The following is an 18,416-nucleotide window of genomic DNA, read 5'->3' on the forward strand; positions in this document are numbered from 1 at the left end:
TTGAACCTGCAGCCTGCGAAGAAAGGCTCTCTGTGCGCCTGAAGAGTCAGGGAGACGGGGAGGGAGGGCAAACTAGGGGGGATGAAGTGGACCCACACAGGAGGCCTTTATGTGCCACAAAACAGCCAGAGAGAAAACCATTTTGACATTATTTTATTTCAAACCACACACATCATTAAAACTTACAAGCCTCAAGACTTGATGCGTCAACAGAGCAAAAGAGAGATGACACAGTGAAACATCACAGAGTCACGTGAACATGAATAAAACTACATGGCTGTATCATCACTGGCGTATCTGCTATACAGTAGCACGTACTAAACAAACAACATCTCGGAAATCTTATGAATACATCCGCAGTACGCAGAGGCTCAAGCTGGATGAGTATCAAAGTAATGCTTTAGCTGTGTTTATTATGCCTGCAGCTTGATAGTAAGCAGAACTAAGAGGCAAAAGGCTAAGAGCAGTGTTGAAACACGTGAGGCCACGAGCTGCTGATCCACAAGAGCCGTGAAAGAGACTGTGACGAAACAGATCATAGCACGGAGAGTTGAAGCAAAACTGCATGGGGGACGGGGTGATGGGCTATGGAACTGGTGTGTATCAGGAAGTGTGTGACACGATGTCATAACTGTTGAGGATGGGTTGAGGTCAGACGTGCAGGCCATCACTCCACGTCACCGGGCTCACATGCCTCGATTTCAGAGACCAGTCGATGAGGGAAGAGTTTAAACTGCAACCATGTGGGCTCTGAAGAAATAAGAAATAAAAAATTTTAAAAAATTATGCTACAGTATTTGCAAATGACACGAACCAGTCCCAGCATGCTGAAACAGATACAGATGAGAAGGAGGTGGCTTAAATGGGGGGGGGTTACCGAGGTAGCAGGCAGGTGTCTGCAGCTTTCCGTCAAAGCAGGTCTGGGTTGCAGTGAAGCTGCACTGCTTGCGAGGATGTTTGCAGAAGAACGTAACATTTTCCCCGTGGGGAACCATGGCGTCAGTAACATCAAATGGCCAGCGCTTTATTCCACCAATCACCACGCGGCTTCGCTCGGCAGGTATGAGGCAGCGAGCTGTGAGAACAGTCAACAAGAAGCACGACATAAGCATCCAGCACATCGAGCACATTGTGTTCTGTGTATCTGCACACTGAGACGGTTTGGTCGTACTGAGTGTGCCATGATTGAAATCCTTATAAGTTTAAATACACTAATCTGGTTTGGCCACTCTATTTGTTCCTCACCTCTACAGTGAGGGGGCGATGCACTCCAGCTGCCATTTGTCAGACAGGTGATCTTCTGGGGTCCATCCAAAAGGAAGTTCTTTTTGCACAGGTAGTGGATGTCGAAGTCAACCTCATATTCGGTCTTTTGTACCGCCACCACATAGCCCTGCTCCACCTCTCGAGGAGGCTTGCAGTACACACCTAAGGAAGGGAGAGAAGCAGTTTTCACCCAGCTTTTCTATTTCCAGTGTGACTGAAGAAACATCCTGACTGAATTTTCCCAACCAGTTTGACAGGCCATGAAATTCCCAGTTTAACCAAAAGATGGCAGAAAAGGACCACGAAACAGAGCAGTAGCTAACGAAAGAGGATGCTTGCAGGGGTTTGTGTATTTCTCTCTATATTTCTGCACATAATAAATGGCACAGCGCACTTAGAGGTCTTTTCACTCGCACACCATTCACCACTTAATTATATCCTGCTTCCTACATAAAGTCACAGGGAGAGTGAAGAGGCTGTAACATGGTCAGTGCGAGATGCCACGGCAAACTTACTTTTACAGATGGGGTGAGGATTCTGCCAGGTCTGATTGTCCTGGCAGAAATTTTCACTGCTGCCCACTATATCTGCCCTGCAGGATAAAAGGGAAAGAGTGATGGAGACAGGTGGCGGCGTGACACGTACAGTACTGACAGCTAAGGAGCTTCATTTAAATAAAAGTGATGGGAAAAAAAGGTGTAAACGATTCCTTTTCTCACTGTCTCTCTTTCAGAGTGTCTACATTTTGTGCGCACAGTTCTGGCTGACACATCCACTCAGGCTCATCTTATCCTGTGAGATGAGTCAGTGCATAAAGGGGAGTCAATACAAGATTAGACTGTAATGACCTAGTTAGCTCAATGGAGAAATCGTCAGCTGGGAGATCAAAATGAATTCCCTGCCATTCATCGCTCATCACACCTCTCCTGTATTCAAGCCTTCCCTCCGCTTCCTCCCTCTTCTTCACACTCCGTCTCTGTCCTCTCACTTCCTCCATTCCTTCCTCTGTACCATTTCAGGCGCTCAGAGCCCCAGACTCGTGGCATTAACCCTACCCTCACCCAGACAGGCAGCTGTAGCGGATAGAAGTCCCCACGGCGGCGTCACCCTGGACGCTGAAGGTGTTGATCACTTCCTCAGGCAGAGGGCAGGTTGGGACAGCTGCAGCTTCAGGCAAAGAAGCCTCTGAAGGTCGAAGAAGAAAAGAAGGAGTGAATGACCGTCACATAAGCAGTTGAAGTGGGAGACGCATTTAGATCGTTATTCAAGCAAAAACATACTGTGGGGTTCTCAGGGAAATATTTCAAATATCTGAAAGTGATTCAGTCTTTGCTCCTCTTACTTTCCCCAATCAGCCTCGTGTAACTGCATCATCGCATCTTTTTATAATAACAATTATCGTCAAAATAAAAATCCAAAAAATAGTCAGACCAGTTGTTAGTGAAGATAGGTTAAAACTCCTTGTTGCAAAGGTACCGTAGTACTTTATTCGATCTACAGACTTAGATCTTAAGGCACAGCAGCACTTTGGTTAAAATAAATTAAAGGCTCCTAAACTTTCTATCTCTGACATACCCTTAACTACAACTGCATTTCTTTATGTTGATTAAAGCAACAACGCCGTTGCTCTAATCGGTGGATCACATGTCAGAGACCAGTTAAGAGTTCCCAGTCAATTAATCAAGCTGGACATGATGTTAGAGTTTATTTGAACATGTGTTTAAAAGAGGCTTCAATTCAACCTGATTATGTTTTTATTCTGCCACTCCACAACACAGATAATATAAATATCTGTCTTTTTATTCTAGTATGTTCACCGATCGGCGACAACATTAAAACCACTGACATTGATCATCTTGTCACAATTAAATGTTCTGCTGGAAAATGTAGCACCCACCTAGACCAGACCAGACACCCCCACCCCATAGCAATGACACTCCTTGGTGGCAGTAGTCATCCCCAGCAAGATGCAGCCTGACACACAAAATCATTTAGGAACAACTAAAAAAAAAACAACAAAAAAAAAACAAAAAAAACAGCACAAGGTGTTGACCTGGCCTCCAAATTCACTAGATCCTAAAACTGATCGAATATCTGTGAGATGATCCACAGAGGCCCCCACTCAAAGGCCCCCACTAACAACATCCAGACACCACAGGACCCCCTCAGAAGACCCACGTCCATTCTCTGATGAGTCACAACTGTTTTGGAGACACAAGGGAGACCTACACAATGTTACATAATCTCGTGCCTGATCAGTTTATATTTGAAAGATACTGGATGATTTGTTGGGTATTGTTACACATTACCTTACTCAACAATAGATAATATTTAAAATTAGCATCCAGTAATACTGCTAGTAAAACGCTTGCATTTTAAACATTTAGTTAAATGCACAATAATCAAATATAAGATCTGTGGTCTGTATTGGGATCTTTACTGCATAAATACTGATGTACTTTTAATAATAATAATAATAAGACACAAGTCATTACTAAGTCCCAATGACACAGAAAACACATCAGTCAGCAGTAAAAGTAAAGTAAAATGGAGGAAAAGACCATTGCGTTACCTCATTTGACTTGTATGTAGCCTAGTGAGTTTTTTTTTTTTTTTTTTTAGTTTGTGACCCACTATTTAAGCTGAAAAAACCCCTCTTAGGTAATACCTAAAAGTTTGTTGAACAGGTGAAACGCCACCCCACACCTCCCCAAGCTCACGGCTATAGCTACGATTGTGTAACACCTGGCACTGTTCATTCCTGGAAGTTTGAGTGCCTCACGCTCGTGGAAATATAAATATCGAGAGTGGTGCTTGGAGAGAGGCTGGAGTGACCCGGGCCCGCATCAAGCGCGGGGTTTTCGGGAGCTGAATGCAGCTTTGAAAGGCAGAGACAGCTCTCGCCGGAGGGTTATCCGAGGTATCTGAAACCGAGAAACATTAATATAAGAATGTAAAGGCACCTATGGGAGAGGGAGAGCTGCATGTCTGTTTGGCTGCAGATGAGAGCCCGGAGCCGAGTTCTGTTTTCACATACCGCCCTTCTCCTGCCTCGTACTGCTGCCGCCCACACAGGCTGCAGCACCAAACTGCTATGAAGCAGGTGTATCAAATTCATCTTTTAAAAACTATAAAGCGGTGATTTTGAATGAAACGCTTTTATATGCACGCCAATCTGACCAAGGGTAAAGATGTAAAGGTCCAGCCTGGCTCCACATAAGCCTCTCCTCTGTGATTTCACTCTGTCTTTTTCACCACATATAAACATACACAAAGATATATCCGCAACACCGCAAACTAAATAGCCTAGAGGTGCACACTTGTCCTTGGCTCCCATTGTGAGAGAGACTTTATCAGAGGACTCAGATGGAAGAGGATGAGAGGAGAAAGAGATGAGAGGAAAAGAGGATGAGAAGGGAGAGCAGAGGAGAAGAGAAGAGGGAACAGAAAGGCCTCGAGCAGCGTGAGCAAGAGAGCTCTCTGACTCTCCTGGCTGTGATCTGTCGCCCACACACACACACACACGCAGAGAAACACACTTACATGCATGCACGTACAAATTCTGTGACACATGTGTAGCCCCCCGCCAAATACACACACACACGCACGCACACATCTCATGTAAACTGAAAAAAAAATGCCTCTTTTTGGTAAACACACACACACACACACACACTAACAGCAGAGTGCTCACGCAGCTCCGTGCCACTTTGACAGTGATCTGCCGCCCACTGCCTCTCGACAAGCATGAAGGAGCTCGACTCACACTCTAACACGCATGCAGCGCACACACAATACAAACACTCTCACACGTTCAAAAAACCCACCTACCTTCTGCCTGTCTCTCAGGAGGAGGATACTCTACGAGAGAGAGCCGAGGACCGTGTCCTTATTTCACATCTTTGAATAGATGAAAAAAAAATTCAATCTGGGGGCTGAGGCGGCGATGAGCGTTTCCTTAAGGAAGCGTGTTTGCTGTGGCTGCAGGTGTGTGATTAATCCTGCCTCAGACCCTTAGAGCCGGATGACATTGTTACCGTCACACTTGACGGGCTGACCTAGGCATTGGGAAGGGCACGTTTCGGGTGCAGCATCTTGACGAGATGAGTCTAAACACTCAGAAGTGTTGTTGGCTTTACTTCATGAACTGCTGCGCAGCCTTGAGGAAAAGTGGCAGCAGTAGTAGTGATGCATAGTAGAATAGAATATATTTTGTCCTCATACTTTAAAGTTAATTCTTTGATATTTACAGTGATAGATGGAAAATATCACCAGAGTTTCCTTGATCAGTGCTTCACAGGGCTCTAAATGTCTCTAATTAGTCTTTCTGTTGTGCTTATTTTTACAGCAAAGCACTTTACATTACAATTGTGTCCCCAGGACTCCCTAATGATCTCCAATTCAACACAAATACAACATAGCTTCAGTGCGATTACACACACACACACATGTAGTGCGTGCATTCAGTCTACAGTGCGTACACACTGTGTGCGCGTGTCCAGCTTCCATCTCCTCTGTAAACTTATCAACAGTTCAACAGTGAAATCTTCAGACCGCCGCTCTGAACAACTGAAGCTCCGGTTGCTATGGCGATGGGGAGAATAGGTCCCAGTTGTGCAACAATTCGACAAAGTCGACACAGTCACAGAGGGGTTTCGTTCCTGGGTTTCTCTCTCTGTCTCACTGTCTTGTGTAAACACACAAAGGGCTGTGTTTTCGTCCTCGGCCACCGAGGGCCGACACCATTTAACACCAAGATAAACGATGATGATATAAACTAATACCACAAAACATTCCTGTGTAGTACTGATCGGCCGTGAAGTCAGGATCACGAAGGACACAAAGAGAGAAAGAACATTTTCCTGCCAACTTAAACCCACCTGTGCAGATGGGCTCATCCCCACTCCACTGTCGGTCGCCTTGACAACGGCGAATAGTGACATCCAAGCCATTGGACAACGCAAATCCTGGCTTGCAGCGCACTTCAAGAAGGGCAGAGAAGGAGTGAGTGGGAGAGAGGAGGCGAGCTTCTGACTTGTCACTGTGGGGTAGAGGCCACGGACAAGTACGACCTGAGGAGGAAAGAGATGATCCAGAGGGAGGAGAGAGGCGGGAAACAAAACCATTGTCAGAATGTGTTGGATGGTTCTCCGTATAAGACAAATGAAACGTTAAGCGCCGTAAAAGAGCACTAATGAGGCTGTACAACTGGCTCCGTGCACGGTGCCCCCATTTTACAGCACACAAGCACAATAAAACGCTTGTGCTCAGCACTGGCATACCACACATTTCAAGGGCATATTTTGTGCATGACCAAAGCTTTCAGTTTATTTCCCAGGAAGAAACGCGTGCACAACGCGGAATGTATGTTGCCACAGCTGCTTATAAACACACAAACACGTTTAATGGCCTAGCCCACAATGGTGTTCGCGGGGGGACAAGCGAGTGCACACAAATACCTGGAGCCACACAGCTGAGACCACAGTGGCCGTCGCACAGACACTGACGTTTGCTCCCGCAGTCTTTGTCAACTTTGCAGGGCCGAGGACACGTCCTCTTCCTCTCTTCTCCCAGAAGCCTCTCTGGACACGTCCCTGTCGAGATAAACATCATCACACCATCACGCTAATTGTTTCTTTGTGCATTTCTACTCCATTTATGGCCCCTTGTAAAAAAAGCTCAAACACTGAGGGTCGTAAAGGGATTGTTTGCCAATTCTCCTTTGTTTTCTCTTTTTAGGACGGTCAATTCAGTGTGGGGGGCCAGGCAAATGTTTACCACCCAGGCTGCCAGATGAATATCGAGATGGCATGCTTTCATTAACCCTCCTATTATCTCTAAATATATGATTTTCTTTTTTTTTAATTTTCCTATTTTAATGGAGACACTGACACTGACACAGACATTGGCCTTGACATAACATATGTTATTATTGATAATAGTTTTCCTTATCAAATGTTATAGATAATAAGAAATGATATAAAGCCACTTAACCACATCTGTTTCCAGTTTAAGGTATAAGGTGAGGTGAGGGCTTTGTTTTGTTTGCAGAGCTATTTAAATTCAAATATGAAGTGCCTGACACATAAACTTGGATTGAGGTTTAAATTGACCCAAGGCAAACAAATGATTGAAAAATCATTCCACAGGATCTCTACATCCTGGCCTCAATCCCCTCACATCTGCGTATGTATTCCATATCCCCCGCTTCACGCAGGCTCTTGGCAAAACGTCGACACACCCTCGATGTCCAGAACATTTGAGAGGGACGGGGGAGGAAAACGGGGAGGCAGAGTGTGCTCCCCATTTGTAAAGATTCTCAGAATGAAAACATGTGTGCCACTGTGTTCACTCTACCCCGGAGCACGTGTGACCACAAACATGCATGTGCTGAGCGCCGCGGAACGCCTCGGAGACACGGTGTACGGTACATACATTCAGACATGTAGGTATGTAGCACCTCTCACGTTAAATAATTAACCCGTTGTTATGAAACATGGATTATAATCATTGGTGGGAACATGTGAAAGGTCAGTCAAAATCCAACAAAGATTTGCATCCACAACATGTACTGAAGGACACTTTGTGAATGCATGGGGAACATTTAAATCATGTAAACGTTGAATGTACTGGGTTCAAAACTACAAGCATTGAAAAATTAGTGATCAGACTTACATCCATATGTCAGTGACATATAGATGGGATGGAGTTTTTACAATCCAATGCTACTCAAATCTGCTCCCAAACCTGCTTCGGCAACTTCACATTAACCTACACAGAAACAAAGCGTTGCAGGATCAAGCCCTGAAGGACAATAATTGCGTTCCCAAAGGACACTCAATTACCAAACAGCCATTTCCCATTTCTTCCCTGCAATTAGAGACAGATCAAGTGCGTTTCTAGTCCGTGCGGGGACCCCAGGTGCGAGTGATGGAGGGCTTACCTGAAGGCTGCGGGGACGCCGTTCCAGTCAGAGCCCACAGGGACAGCAGCAGCAGAGCACAGTCCATCCTTGAAGCCGGGCCACAGACGATATGAGTTAGGGACACGCAAACGCAGCATTTTTAAGGAAGGGGGTGGGGGGTGGGATGGGGGGGGACAAAGGGTGGAAGAGGGGGTGAAGAGAGAGGGGGGGGGAGAAAGAGAGAAAGGGTACAGCCCAGGAGCACACATCTGGTTCGTGTTGAGGAGGAGAGAAGTGGGGAAAAATTCCAGCCCGAAGGACCTTTCACCCATTTCTGTTGAGACAGCAGATAAATTGGATGACATGTACCCGATACGTGGGATGCAAAATTAGTCGTCCTACGTGTGACCTGCAGCACGAAGGTGTGAGGCTTTAATTGACGTGTACGTGAGCCTATAGGTCACACATGACAGACACACACGGGCTGGATAGGAGACATTAAATGCAACGACCGAGGGAAACCCATGTTGGGCAACAATGCGTACTTGAATTGTTTTGCCTATTAAAAGAATGTACACAATGTGAACAAACAGGGAGGATGTCAAGTCAAGTAGTCTGAGGACATTTCACCACATATCGTAGTCTGGCTAGAAGGCCTGGGCCTCGTGATAGGAGAGCAAAACAAAACAAAGGAAAACGGAGCAGTAGTGAATGAGAACAATCTTTTATTGGTGTTTTTGGGGTAATTTCAACTACATCCAAATAAACCAGCACTGACTGGAGGGCTGGGCACCATGGACACTACTGATGCAGCAGGACAGTTGATCAGTTAGAGTCACTAAAAGATTTGTCGAACACATCTGTGAAGATATTAGAGACTAAATCCTGTTGGGAGAGCAAACAATCACTGAATGAGGTGATCAAGGCTGAAATAAACCAACAAGGAGCATATCAGTATAGTGTGCATAGTCCGTACACAGCTGGGGAACTGAAGAGGGCGTCACAAGCGGTAAAACGAGTCTGTGTGAACAACATGTTCAAGATGTTGACCCATAGTCAAAGAAACCGAGGTGGCATTAGTGTCCGTAGAAGAAGTGAATAATGTCCGGAGGTCTGAGACAGGATGCAAAACGCAGAGACTGAGGGTTGTTTTCGTTTCCAATTGAACAGTCTTTCTGAGGAACACTGGAGATTACAGATGTTTCAAGGTGCAACAGATCATGTTCGTCCAAAGAAAGAAAAACATTCAATAATATAGAACAACAACAATAAGAGGGATAATCATCATAATTATAACAATAACAGCTGTAATGGTAACTACTCATCATGGTCATTGAGGGGATTCAAATCACACTGTATTACTAGTCATCCCTCCCCCAGGAACATAATGTAGTGTACCATGCCCCTGTGTGGGTGTTGTGGGTACACAGAGAAGTTCAAAGATACAGTTAAAAGTAGGTAGCAATAACAGGAGTAAACAGTAAAGAAGGAGCAGTTTGAAAAAAGCACTAAATAGCAACAAGCTTTGTGGATCAACTTAGGATGTTTTGGCTTTTATTTCTCCCAGAAATCTGAGAAATGAACACCATTCCAATCAACGGGGGCGTTCGGCCCATCTCCTGGAATACATCAAATACACAAAACGGTATAGACCTATCCAATATACAGAACATTTCTCCCCCCTCCCTGTGATAACACTTGTCAAAGCGTGTTCAGTAATGTACAGTAAAGTAACGATGTGCGTTTTATTGGAAAGACTGATTTACTATTGTAGAGTATGTTACAACGTTTCAGCTCCTCCCTGCGCCGCCGAGGCGCAAGAGAGTCACAAGGACGGGATGCTGCAGGGAGAGGTCCGCGCACAACTGTGCGGGGACCTGCCGTAAGTGCGAGCGGACAGAAATAGAGAGGTAGGCTATAGAAACACAGGAGCAATTCAAAGAGAGGATGAAGAGGACCAGAGTTACCCAGGGCATCACAACAGGCTTTCACCAGCTTAGGCAAAGCACAGAGTAGATTAAAAGCACTCCACTGGGAGAGTGAAAAAGAGATAGAGTCAAAGAGACAAGTATGGACTGGAGAACAATGTCTCGTAAAGTTAAACCCAAGGTACAAAGAGCTTATATTGTTGGGGTAAAAAAACAAAAAACAAAACAGACAATTAAAAAGGGTGAAGTTGTTCTATTAAAAAAGAATGCACGAGACTGGTCGAGACAGGTGCTGAGGATAGCGCTGGATTGTGTACATGGTGTCTCCTCGTGTCTCTCGTTCTGTCTCTCTTGAGCATGCCCATTCCCAGTGAAAGAAACACGACAGGAAAAAAAAAAAAAAAAAAAATTAAGTGCTCGAGTAAAATCCACAAAATGCTGAACTATACGATTTTTAAGATAATTTTGCTCTCTATATTACAATTGTTACATGCGTCCTCAACCCTGCTGCTGCCTCTGCTGCATCCCGACTATAGTAAAGTCAAAAAAATATCCATCGATGGCTGCACCACCTGTTAAACGTGTCCTGACTCATCTCTAATAAAAAGATATTTACCATAGCTTTCACCCTTCTCTAAGTCCCAGTCATGTAGAAAATATACAAAATTATTCTCCAAATTTTCTCTCCCTCTAATATTTCTGAAGTATTATAAAAATATACAATTCTCCAATAACAAAACTCTTAAAAGTCACATCTTTCATCTGTTAAATTATTCTCTCTGTCCATCGCTTTTAAGAGCCGACACCTTAACAGAACAAGACACCTGAGCTTCAATACACATCCTTCTCCTTGTCTTATACATTCATCATCATCATCACCCTCTTCCTCATTATCATCATCATCATCTTGACCCCATTCTGTCCATCATATCACCCCAGAAATTCAGAGTCTCAAAGTGAATCCAGCTTATTTTCCTCGTCTTCCTGATTTGTCTCCATGCGGCCATCACTGGTCAGCCAGACGGTTCTCGTATTTACTAAGGATGTTGCGACACCGGCCCAGCTCTTTCCGCATCTCGGCCACTTCCTGACGGAGCGCGGCGTTCTCTCTTTCCAGGAAGGCGGCGCGAACTGATATTTGGTTCTCCTTGAGGCGGCGAGCATCTCTGGAGCGCTTTGCTGCTTCATTGTTTTTATATCTCCTGGTCCAGTATTTCTCATCCTAAAAAAAAGAAAAAAAAGAAGAAAGCCATCAGTATGTGTCAAGTTTTTGTGCACATAGCTCATCCTCAGAGTTTGGTTAGTACTGAGCAGTAATTAAGTATTTAAGTGAACAACATGTATCCACTGAGGGTGAAGATCCTTAACGGATGTTATCATTTTATTTACCGTGAAAACATTCTTTTGTTCAGGCTTGACAGAACAAATTGTAAATAGTAACTGACTCATCTCTAATCTTAGTAGCTGATGCTTTGCTATCGCTTATGCTATTTCTGTTTTGTGGCTCATGTGAGGCTTGGTTTAATATTTAATATCAGCTATTTTACTTTTTAATGTAATTCCAGGCTGTACCTTTGGTTGCCTGATTAAATGGTTGCCTGAGGTTAGATATTTCTTCATTCATTTTTCCTCAATTAGTGTCCTTCCCCTCGTTTTATTATTTTGTGCTATAGTACTCCTGGAATGTATAAGCTAAGTAATAAGAAAATTAAATCTCAAATAATTTACACAGCTTATTAATCCTTTCTCTCTCATTTATTTGTGTTGATCTGGTGATAAATCTGCATTTTCCCCTATTTTCTATTTCTGTTTCAAAGATATGTGGCAGTGCTAGTATGTACACGTTCCGGGCTTAAGGCTCTTACCTTCAAGCTATCAGGGACCAGGATCTTGCGGGCCTTCTTGATCATTGGCTGTGGCTTAAGCTCCTCTTCACTGAAGGAGTGTCTTCTGGGGTCAAAGTTCTGCTGGCTTGACCCGCTGGACATAGCCATGTCCGAAGAATCCATGTCAAACATTCCAGACCCATCTGGACCGCTGCCCGTGGGCGTCAGCAGAGGTGGACAGGAGGACGAAGAGGAGGATGAAGGTGACTCACAGGAGTCGTTCATACTCGACTGACTCCCTGAAATCAGACGGAAGAGAAATCTATATTACACGAAGTCCACTAAATTAAATTCATTCTAATTTGTTTAACGTTGTCAAACTCAGATCGATGACAGGAATCCATGAGGACTACAAAACAAACACATGCAGCATTTTGTGATGGCCACCAGGTGGAAGCAGAGAGCTACTTTCTTAGGCCTCTAAACAACAAACAACATTCCTCGTCCTCTACCCTTAACTGATTCCAGTTAAAAGGAATTAGGAACATTTTTCAGACAGCTGTCACGGACACGGACAAGTTTTCACAATCAGGAGATCAGAAGAATGTTTGAAAAACAAAACGATAAAATATTTACTGAAATAATGAGCAAAAAGGGGGCAACACAGTGTTGTGCCGTATACTGCATACTAGACCACATGAAAGTATCACTGATATCATTTATTATACACACGCAGAATGTGAATAATACAAAGCCATTATCAATGACAGAACTAGTCCCGATGAAAGAAGCCCACTGCACAAACCCGTGCTTTGACAAATCACAGCTACATGAAATCTGTTGGTTCCGTCAGTGCAAAACGTCGGCTACTTTTATCAAAGAAGCTACTGAGAAATTACGGTGGTCTAAGCCCAACATCCAGAACTAATTCCAACAGGAAAATCTAAAAGTGGAAATGTTATGTAACTTTCTTCCCTTCCCCTCCAAACCAGTTCCTTTAAGTGGGGCCACTATAGGGCTACACCTCACCCACCCCCTTTAAGGCCCTATTCACCTTACTCAACTGTTTCCCTGTAGGAGCACACACCTCCCTTTAACTTCTACATGATGCAACGGAAGCAAAACTGATGCAGAGTACATCTGGAATGAGAACAGGACAAACTGCTGCACGTTATTGATGATGCTCACATGATCGACACGCCTCCTATAAAAAAAATTGAAAGAGGGCTTTCACTAACACCTCGACCAAGTCAATCATTTCCAACGGCACACAATTAGAAGGTCCAAATGTCACTAAATCTTCGTGCGGTACAACCATGTGCCACGGTGCCATGCAGCTTAAAACCCAACAGCGGGAGCGAGTTAGCGCAGCCACCTGGTGTACTGCTAAGATGAAACGAGAACCTGCAGACCGTGCAGTTCACGGTTGCCTCTCCCTGCTCTTTCAGGCAGCTTTGGAACGCACACTCGCAAAGTAGATTTGGAGCAATTTTTGTTCACGTGTTTCAAGCCTTGAGTAACAGGAGACTTTCATTTTTAGAAGATATGGTAAAAAAATAAAAATGTGTAAAATTCCAAGAAGGACTAAACCTGTTGTGAAGTCAAACAATAACCAGAGTCTTTCTCATTGTACCTATTATCACGAAGTATGTTTAAAATGTATGAAGCAGCTGTTGAAAGAACACAGCGCCTCTAGTTTTAAGCTTTGGGAGAGTGAAGAAATGTTTTCACTTCGCCTACACGGTGTAATGTATGAACAGTTTCGACAGCAATATTTTGTTTCTCAGTTGTGTTTGTGTATTTATGTGACTGGATGACGACAACAACAACACATGTGTCTTTATTGTGCGACATAAACGTTTTATCAGAGTTTATGAATGTGCACTTTGTCGTGGAAGGGTTGAATTTAAGGTCCTAAGTCAATATCCCATAAAATTTCGAATGCACCTCAGGGTGAGCGTGTACTAAATGTCTTTTGTTGGCAATCAAATGTTCAGTTTGAAGTCCAGCAGCACAGGGGAACTCTTCCTGTTGCTGTCTGTTCCTCCCGCTGTGAGCTCCACCCACATGTCTGCTGGCCCTGCCTCTAGTTCCCTCACTCCAGTACTCCCTGCCTCGGCACGTGTACCGACGCGTGCACATGGCTGTGGCGTATGAAGTTGAGAGAGATTTAAAGACACGCAACTGCAAACACTCCACACACACTGCTCTCTCTCTCTCTCCCTCTCTCGCTCAGTATTATTCTGAGCCTGCTGCACATTAATTACTGGCCGGGAATGAACTCTGATTGAGTTGTCCACTGCAGTACGTAGATCTCATGCCAAACTATATATCTAACATAGTCACTGCATGAAGTCACCTCATATAGCCCACGACTTATTTGTTTACCTTTATTCTCAGCTCGAGTCCACCATCACTCTTTAGACGTCATTTCCCCCATCCAATAATCAACATAATTTGATGATATTCGATTTTAATAATTTAATATTAAGGTGCTACATAATTTGTGGGACCTTGCTACAAATTATACAAAATGCCCAATTCTAAACTCTGTTTTCTTTTTCAAGTTGACTTTGGATTTAGAGCCATGTGACTCCATCTCGTGTCTTCAGCTTGACCCCACTGGACAGAAAAATGCTTGGTCACCACGACATTCGTTGTAAAGTCTAAGGAGAGTTAAAACGCTGATTCACCAGCAAGCGGGGAACATTACAGACGCACCAAATAACCTTGGTTGCATCTCGACCATTATTGAATTGTACGGTCAACCAGCTCCCTATCAGTGTAAAAGGACACTGTGTCTGTTTTCAACTTGTCAACTCTGCAAAGCTTGCAGACCATACTTAATAACTTCTGCCGTGAGGTGACATGTGTGAACCTTTAATAATAAACCGTCCTGGTTTTCATTCACTCATACAACTGGCCGCCATTCCCTTAATAACAAAAAGGTCGATGTTCGGCCAACTCACCATGCAGACAGTCGTTTCCTTCTACGAGATTCTGTGGTTGTGCCACCTCCAAGCCGATCAGAGATGGGGAAGAAGCGGAAGATGGCGACGAGGACGAAGACGGGGGTGGAGATGAGGGCGGTAGGCACTGGGAGCTCTGGTTTGGTACTGCTGATTGGGAGATCTGCGAGGGGATCTGGGCCGAACTGGAACTGTTGTTGTTGTGCATGCTGCCCATTCCGTTTTCGGTCAGAAACTCCTCCAAGTCCATGTATTGAAGCTGGAAGAGGCCCCCATCTGCGGGCAGGGTGCGATCCCACAGGAGCGGCCCCAAGAACTGGTTGAAATTTCCTCCTCCATTGCCACCATTACCTCCTCCACAGCCGTTACTGTTGACACCACTGCCATTCCTCATGGGGCACACTCCAAGCGAGTCCTCATCAAGGTCCAATCTGTCTTTATCTACCAGAGGGAAGAGAGCAGAGTCATTGTCAGAGGATGAAGCTCACGGTTCTTTCACCAAAAGGTTTTCTCGAGCTCGCCAGGTGTATCTGTGAGATGCACTTCTGCAAAGCCCCCCTTTCTTTCCGTCTCCCATTGAATCACACACACAAACACACACTCACAGATGGACCAGATGGTAGCTGAATCGCAGCACTGAGCACGAGCCGAAATCAATTTGTTGCTATAACATATACGTAAGCTCCTGAACAAATCTCACAATAGCTGGAGATGTCATGACCAGAATGGATGCTCGCATGGGTTTAGCAGCGCAACTCAACTGAACCAGGATCACTCAGTGTAAGCTGGATCCTAATTTGAAGACGTAGGAGGGATTATCATCCAGGTGGACACTCATCAGGGTCACGGCAGAGTCATCTCAGGAATGTGTGACACGAGACTGCACGAGACCGAAATTTGGGTTGCTTTTCAGAATGACAAACGCTTGTTATATAATAATGTGGCATGTTTGTGTTTCAACGGCAACAGTGGGTGAAACAGAGGGGCATGATTTATTCATGCGCTGCCACTGTATAGACAAATAGACAGTGTCAGAGAAACACGCCGCTTCCAATTCATCAAAGCTTTCTCACCTTTCACATCACACTGGCTTTTTAAACGCTGGTCTCCTTTCATGGGGTGCTGCAGGAGAGATTTCAGACCGGCCATGGCGTTGAGGTTGCCCCCTGTGAGGGAGCCTGCGGGCTGAGTACAACTTCCAAACTGCGGGCTTGCTCCAGCTGGGAGGTCGGGGGTCGGAAGCTGGGAGAGCTGCCTTGACATCCTGGACCAGACGGGGTCGCAGAGACACCTGGGGCACTTGACGGGGCGAGGCGAGCTGACTGAGCACCTACCAATAGGACAAATACTCTGGATGACTGTGTGTGCAGGAGGGGTGGGGGCGAAGGGCAGAAAAAAGATAGATAGTTTAAGAAGCAGAACAGAACGAATGCTGAAATTTATTTACATGTATAACCACAGTATTAATAGCGCAGATGTATTACATTTTGAAAGTAGCGCAACTTTTACCTTTCGCTTGTTGTTGTGCAAAGTTCCTTATTTCCTTGAAGAAATATTTTCATCGGAGTATTCCATTGCCATTGTACGTTGTTAAAAGTGTCGAGTAGACCAAGCTGTTCTCTGAGGAATAGTCGTGTAGGAGGGACAATCAGACCATCTGAGTAGGAATACTGTCCATGATATTTTTTTTTTTTTTTTTTAAATGCAAATCTGTGAAAATGACAGAAGAAGCCGCAGTCTGCACGCACAGCAAAATGTCACAAATAAAACGTGTAGATCCCGAGGCAGTGGTCCGAGTTAGTTTTGAGAAGCGAAGATCCCAAAAATACTTCCTCCGTCAAAACAAAACAACCGTGGGGACACAGAAAAAAAAAAACACCCAGCGACTAGAGCAGCGGCTGTGTTGGTCAGATGACAACTTGTATTGCTGTTTCTCTCCTCTGCTGTGGCGCTCTGCTGTCCGTCGGGGTGGGAGGAGGAGGAGGAGGAGGAGGTCGTTTCCTCTTTCTGTCTGTACTTTTTTTTTGCATCCGGTGGATCCAGTCACGGGCGCACGGGCTTGGGTCTGCTTGGGCCGCGAGACGTCCACGTCCGATAGTCTTCTCTCTCCCTCGCGCTCAGCTGGAACGAACACGGGCAGTTCACGTGACGTCACACCTCACAGAACAAGCAAGTGAGGCGCGAGGTGGGCGGGGCCGGGTCAACTCGGCTCAGTCAGTCAGTCGCTACACACCTACCCTCGTGCCACACCTCGAGGAGAGCAGTGTGTTTGTTTTTGGGTTATCTAGTTTGTTGACATCACGATAGTGAAAATGCAATAAACCCTTTAAGATAAATTCTATCTTCATATTCATAAATGTTGGTGCTTTTACGTGAGAGATACTTAATTCTAACTGAGGGCTTCCGAATCATCCCCATATTGAAAAATAGTTTTGTCTTTCTGCATTAATCAGGCACAGCTCCATGACTTTTCCAGTATCCTTGTAATCCACTGAAAACGTGAGTGTGTCGGGTTTTTTTCAAGCGGGAGGAACGCGCTTCAGCACGTTGCCTCCCGGCGTACAATAGCAGCTCCACCTCACGTGTATTAGGCACGCGGGGACCCGTCCTGTCCGCTGGCGGCTCTGGCTCTGACTGGTTGCGGGAAATCATGACTCCGCCCGCGACGGGTGCTCATTGGGTAGAAATAGGTCGAACAAGCCCCGCCCGCTCGGATTTCCCCCCCGTGCATGCCACTGCCGCGTGAGGCGAGTTCGAAATACAAAAAGCGCGAGGGCTGTCTGGTCTACTGTACAGTTGCAAAGCACATGCACAACAAAGCATGCCGCAGAAATTCACCTTTGTTTTTACCTCTCTAAAGTTGGACGTGAGGAAGGTGACGCAAATAGATTACAGAGTCATCATGGACATGCTTTAGTGAGGAGGTACTATGAATAACATGCACTGGAGGTGAATAACAGGTAATGTACTAGTGCTCACCTTAAGCACGTGTTATTTGTCCTGAGAACATCTGTTTCTCTTTCAAATTAACCTATCGGGCGTTTGTCCAGCTGTTTATTACAACTCAAGATTACAACCACCTCACACAAAGCCACACGAGGTATGACGCATCATGTTTTGTGCTGCACACCAAGACAGGTCATCAGACATAACAAGGACTATAAGTATAAATTTCAACACTGCAGATCATCCACGCAAAAAAAATATGAAATTAAATGCTGTCTTAAACCACAATCTTTTCTAGACAAACACTAAATTTGTGTTACAATTAAATGCAGCTTCTCAGATTGTAGTGTGGCATTTTGTTTACTTTGTAGCATTAAGCTTGTAGTAAACAACATCCCCACATATAATTCACACAGTCATCCAGGACTCAGCCTCTCTAGTCTACCCCCTATCACTGTAAAATCCATGTGACTGCCACAGTCATCCCCAGCAGGCCAAGAGTACACCATAAATGAGTTGCTTACTGCCATCTGGTGGAGCTGGAGGTGAGGTTTTACACCGACATTTGTAAATCAGG

General features: G+C 44.9%; 2 protein-coding genes across 3 annotated transcripts; both read right to left on the bottom strand.

Annotated features, from left to right (window-relative positions):
• Positions 1-137: 137 nt before the first annotated feature.
• ntd5 (ntl-dependent gene 5) lies at positions 138-8,318 on the bottom strand. Its single transcript, XM_047599868.1, has 8 exons — positions 8,210-8,318; positions 6,726-6,860; positions 6,147-6,338; positions 2,328-2,451; positions 1,782-1,858; positions 1,246-1,428; positions 878-1,075; positions 138-750 (listed from the first exon to the last, which is right to left on the bottom strand). Exons 1-8 carry the CDS (start codon positions 8,274-8,276, stop codon positions 668-670), a joined length of 1,059 nt encoding a protein of 352 aa, XP_047455824.1. The 5' UTR covers positions 8,277-8,318; the 3' UTR covers positions 138-667.
• A 560-nt stretch (positions 8,319-8,878) lies between these two features.
• dbpb (D site albumin promoter binding protein b) lies at positions 8,879-17,064 on the bottom strand. Of its 2 annotated transcripts, none has more exons than XM_047599601.1 (5): positions 16,403-17,064; positions 15,967-16,223; positions 14,894-15,334; positions 11,964-12,223; positions 8,879-11,320 (listed from the first exon to the last, which is right to left on the bottom strand). In XM_047599601.1, the coding sequence occupies exons 1-5, from the start codon at positions 16,453-16,455 to the stop codon at positions 11,105-11,107; spliced, it is 1,227 nt and encodes a 408-aa protein (XP_047455557.1). In that variant the 5' UTR covers positions 16,456-17,064; the 3' UTR covers positions 8,879-11,104. The 2 variants fall into 2 exon arrangements, with proteins under 2 accessions (XP_047455557.1, XP_047455558.1); XM_047599602.1 differs by having other exon boundaries at positions 15,967-16,251; positions 16,403-17,052.
• Positions 17,065-18,416: the final 1,352 nt, after the last annotated feature.

This window comes from Mugil cephalus, chromosome 11 (genome assembly GCF_022458985.1).
Source record: "Mugil cephalus isolate CIBA_MC_2020 chromosome 11, CIBA_Mcephalus_1.1, whole genome shotgun sequence".
Lineage (NCBI taxonomy): Eukaryota > Metazoa > Chordata > Actinopteri > Mugiliformes > Mugilidae > Mugil > Mugil cephalus.

What these genes read in the sequence shown, in the direction of transcription:
- ntd5 (XM_047599868.1), bottom strand. Translation starts at nt 8,276, where the DNA reads ATGGACTGTGCTCTGCTGCTGCTGTCCCTGTGGGCTCTGACTGGAACG. An exon ending in TCTCAGCTGTGTGGCTCCAG is followed by an intron (nt 6,339 to 6,725) that starts GTATTTGTGTGC and finishes TTTCCTCCTCAG; the next exon opens with GTCGTACTTGTCCGTGGCCT. An exon ending in TCCTCACCCCATCTGTAAAA is followed by an intron (nt 1,429 to 1,781) that starts GTAAGTTTGCCG and finishes TCCCTTCCTTAG; the next exon opens with GTGTGTACTGCAAGCCTCCT.
- dbpb (XM_047599601.1), bottom strand. Translation starts at nt 16,455, where the DNA reads ATGAAAATATTTCTTCAAGGAAATAAGGAACTTTGCACAACAACAAGC. An exon ending in TGCACAACAACAAGCGAAAG is followed by an intron (nt 16,224 to 16,402) that starts GTAAAAGTTGCG and finishes TCCTATTGGTAG; the next exon opens with GTGCTCAGTCAGCTCGCCTC. An exon ending in AGGAAACGACTGTCTGCATG is followed by an intron (nt 12,224 to 14,893) that starts GTGAGTTGGCCG and finishes GTCTGATTTCAG; the next exon opens with GGAGTCAGTCGAGTATGAAC.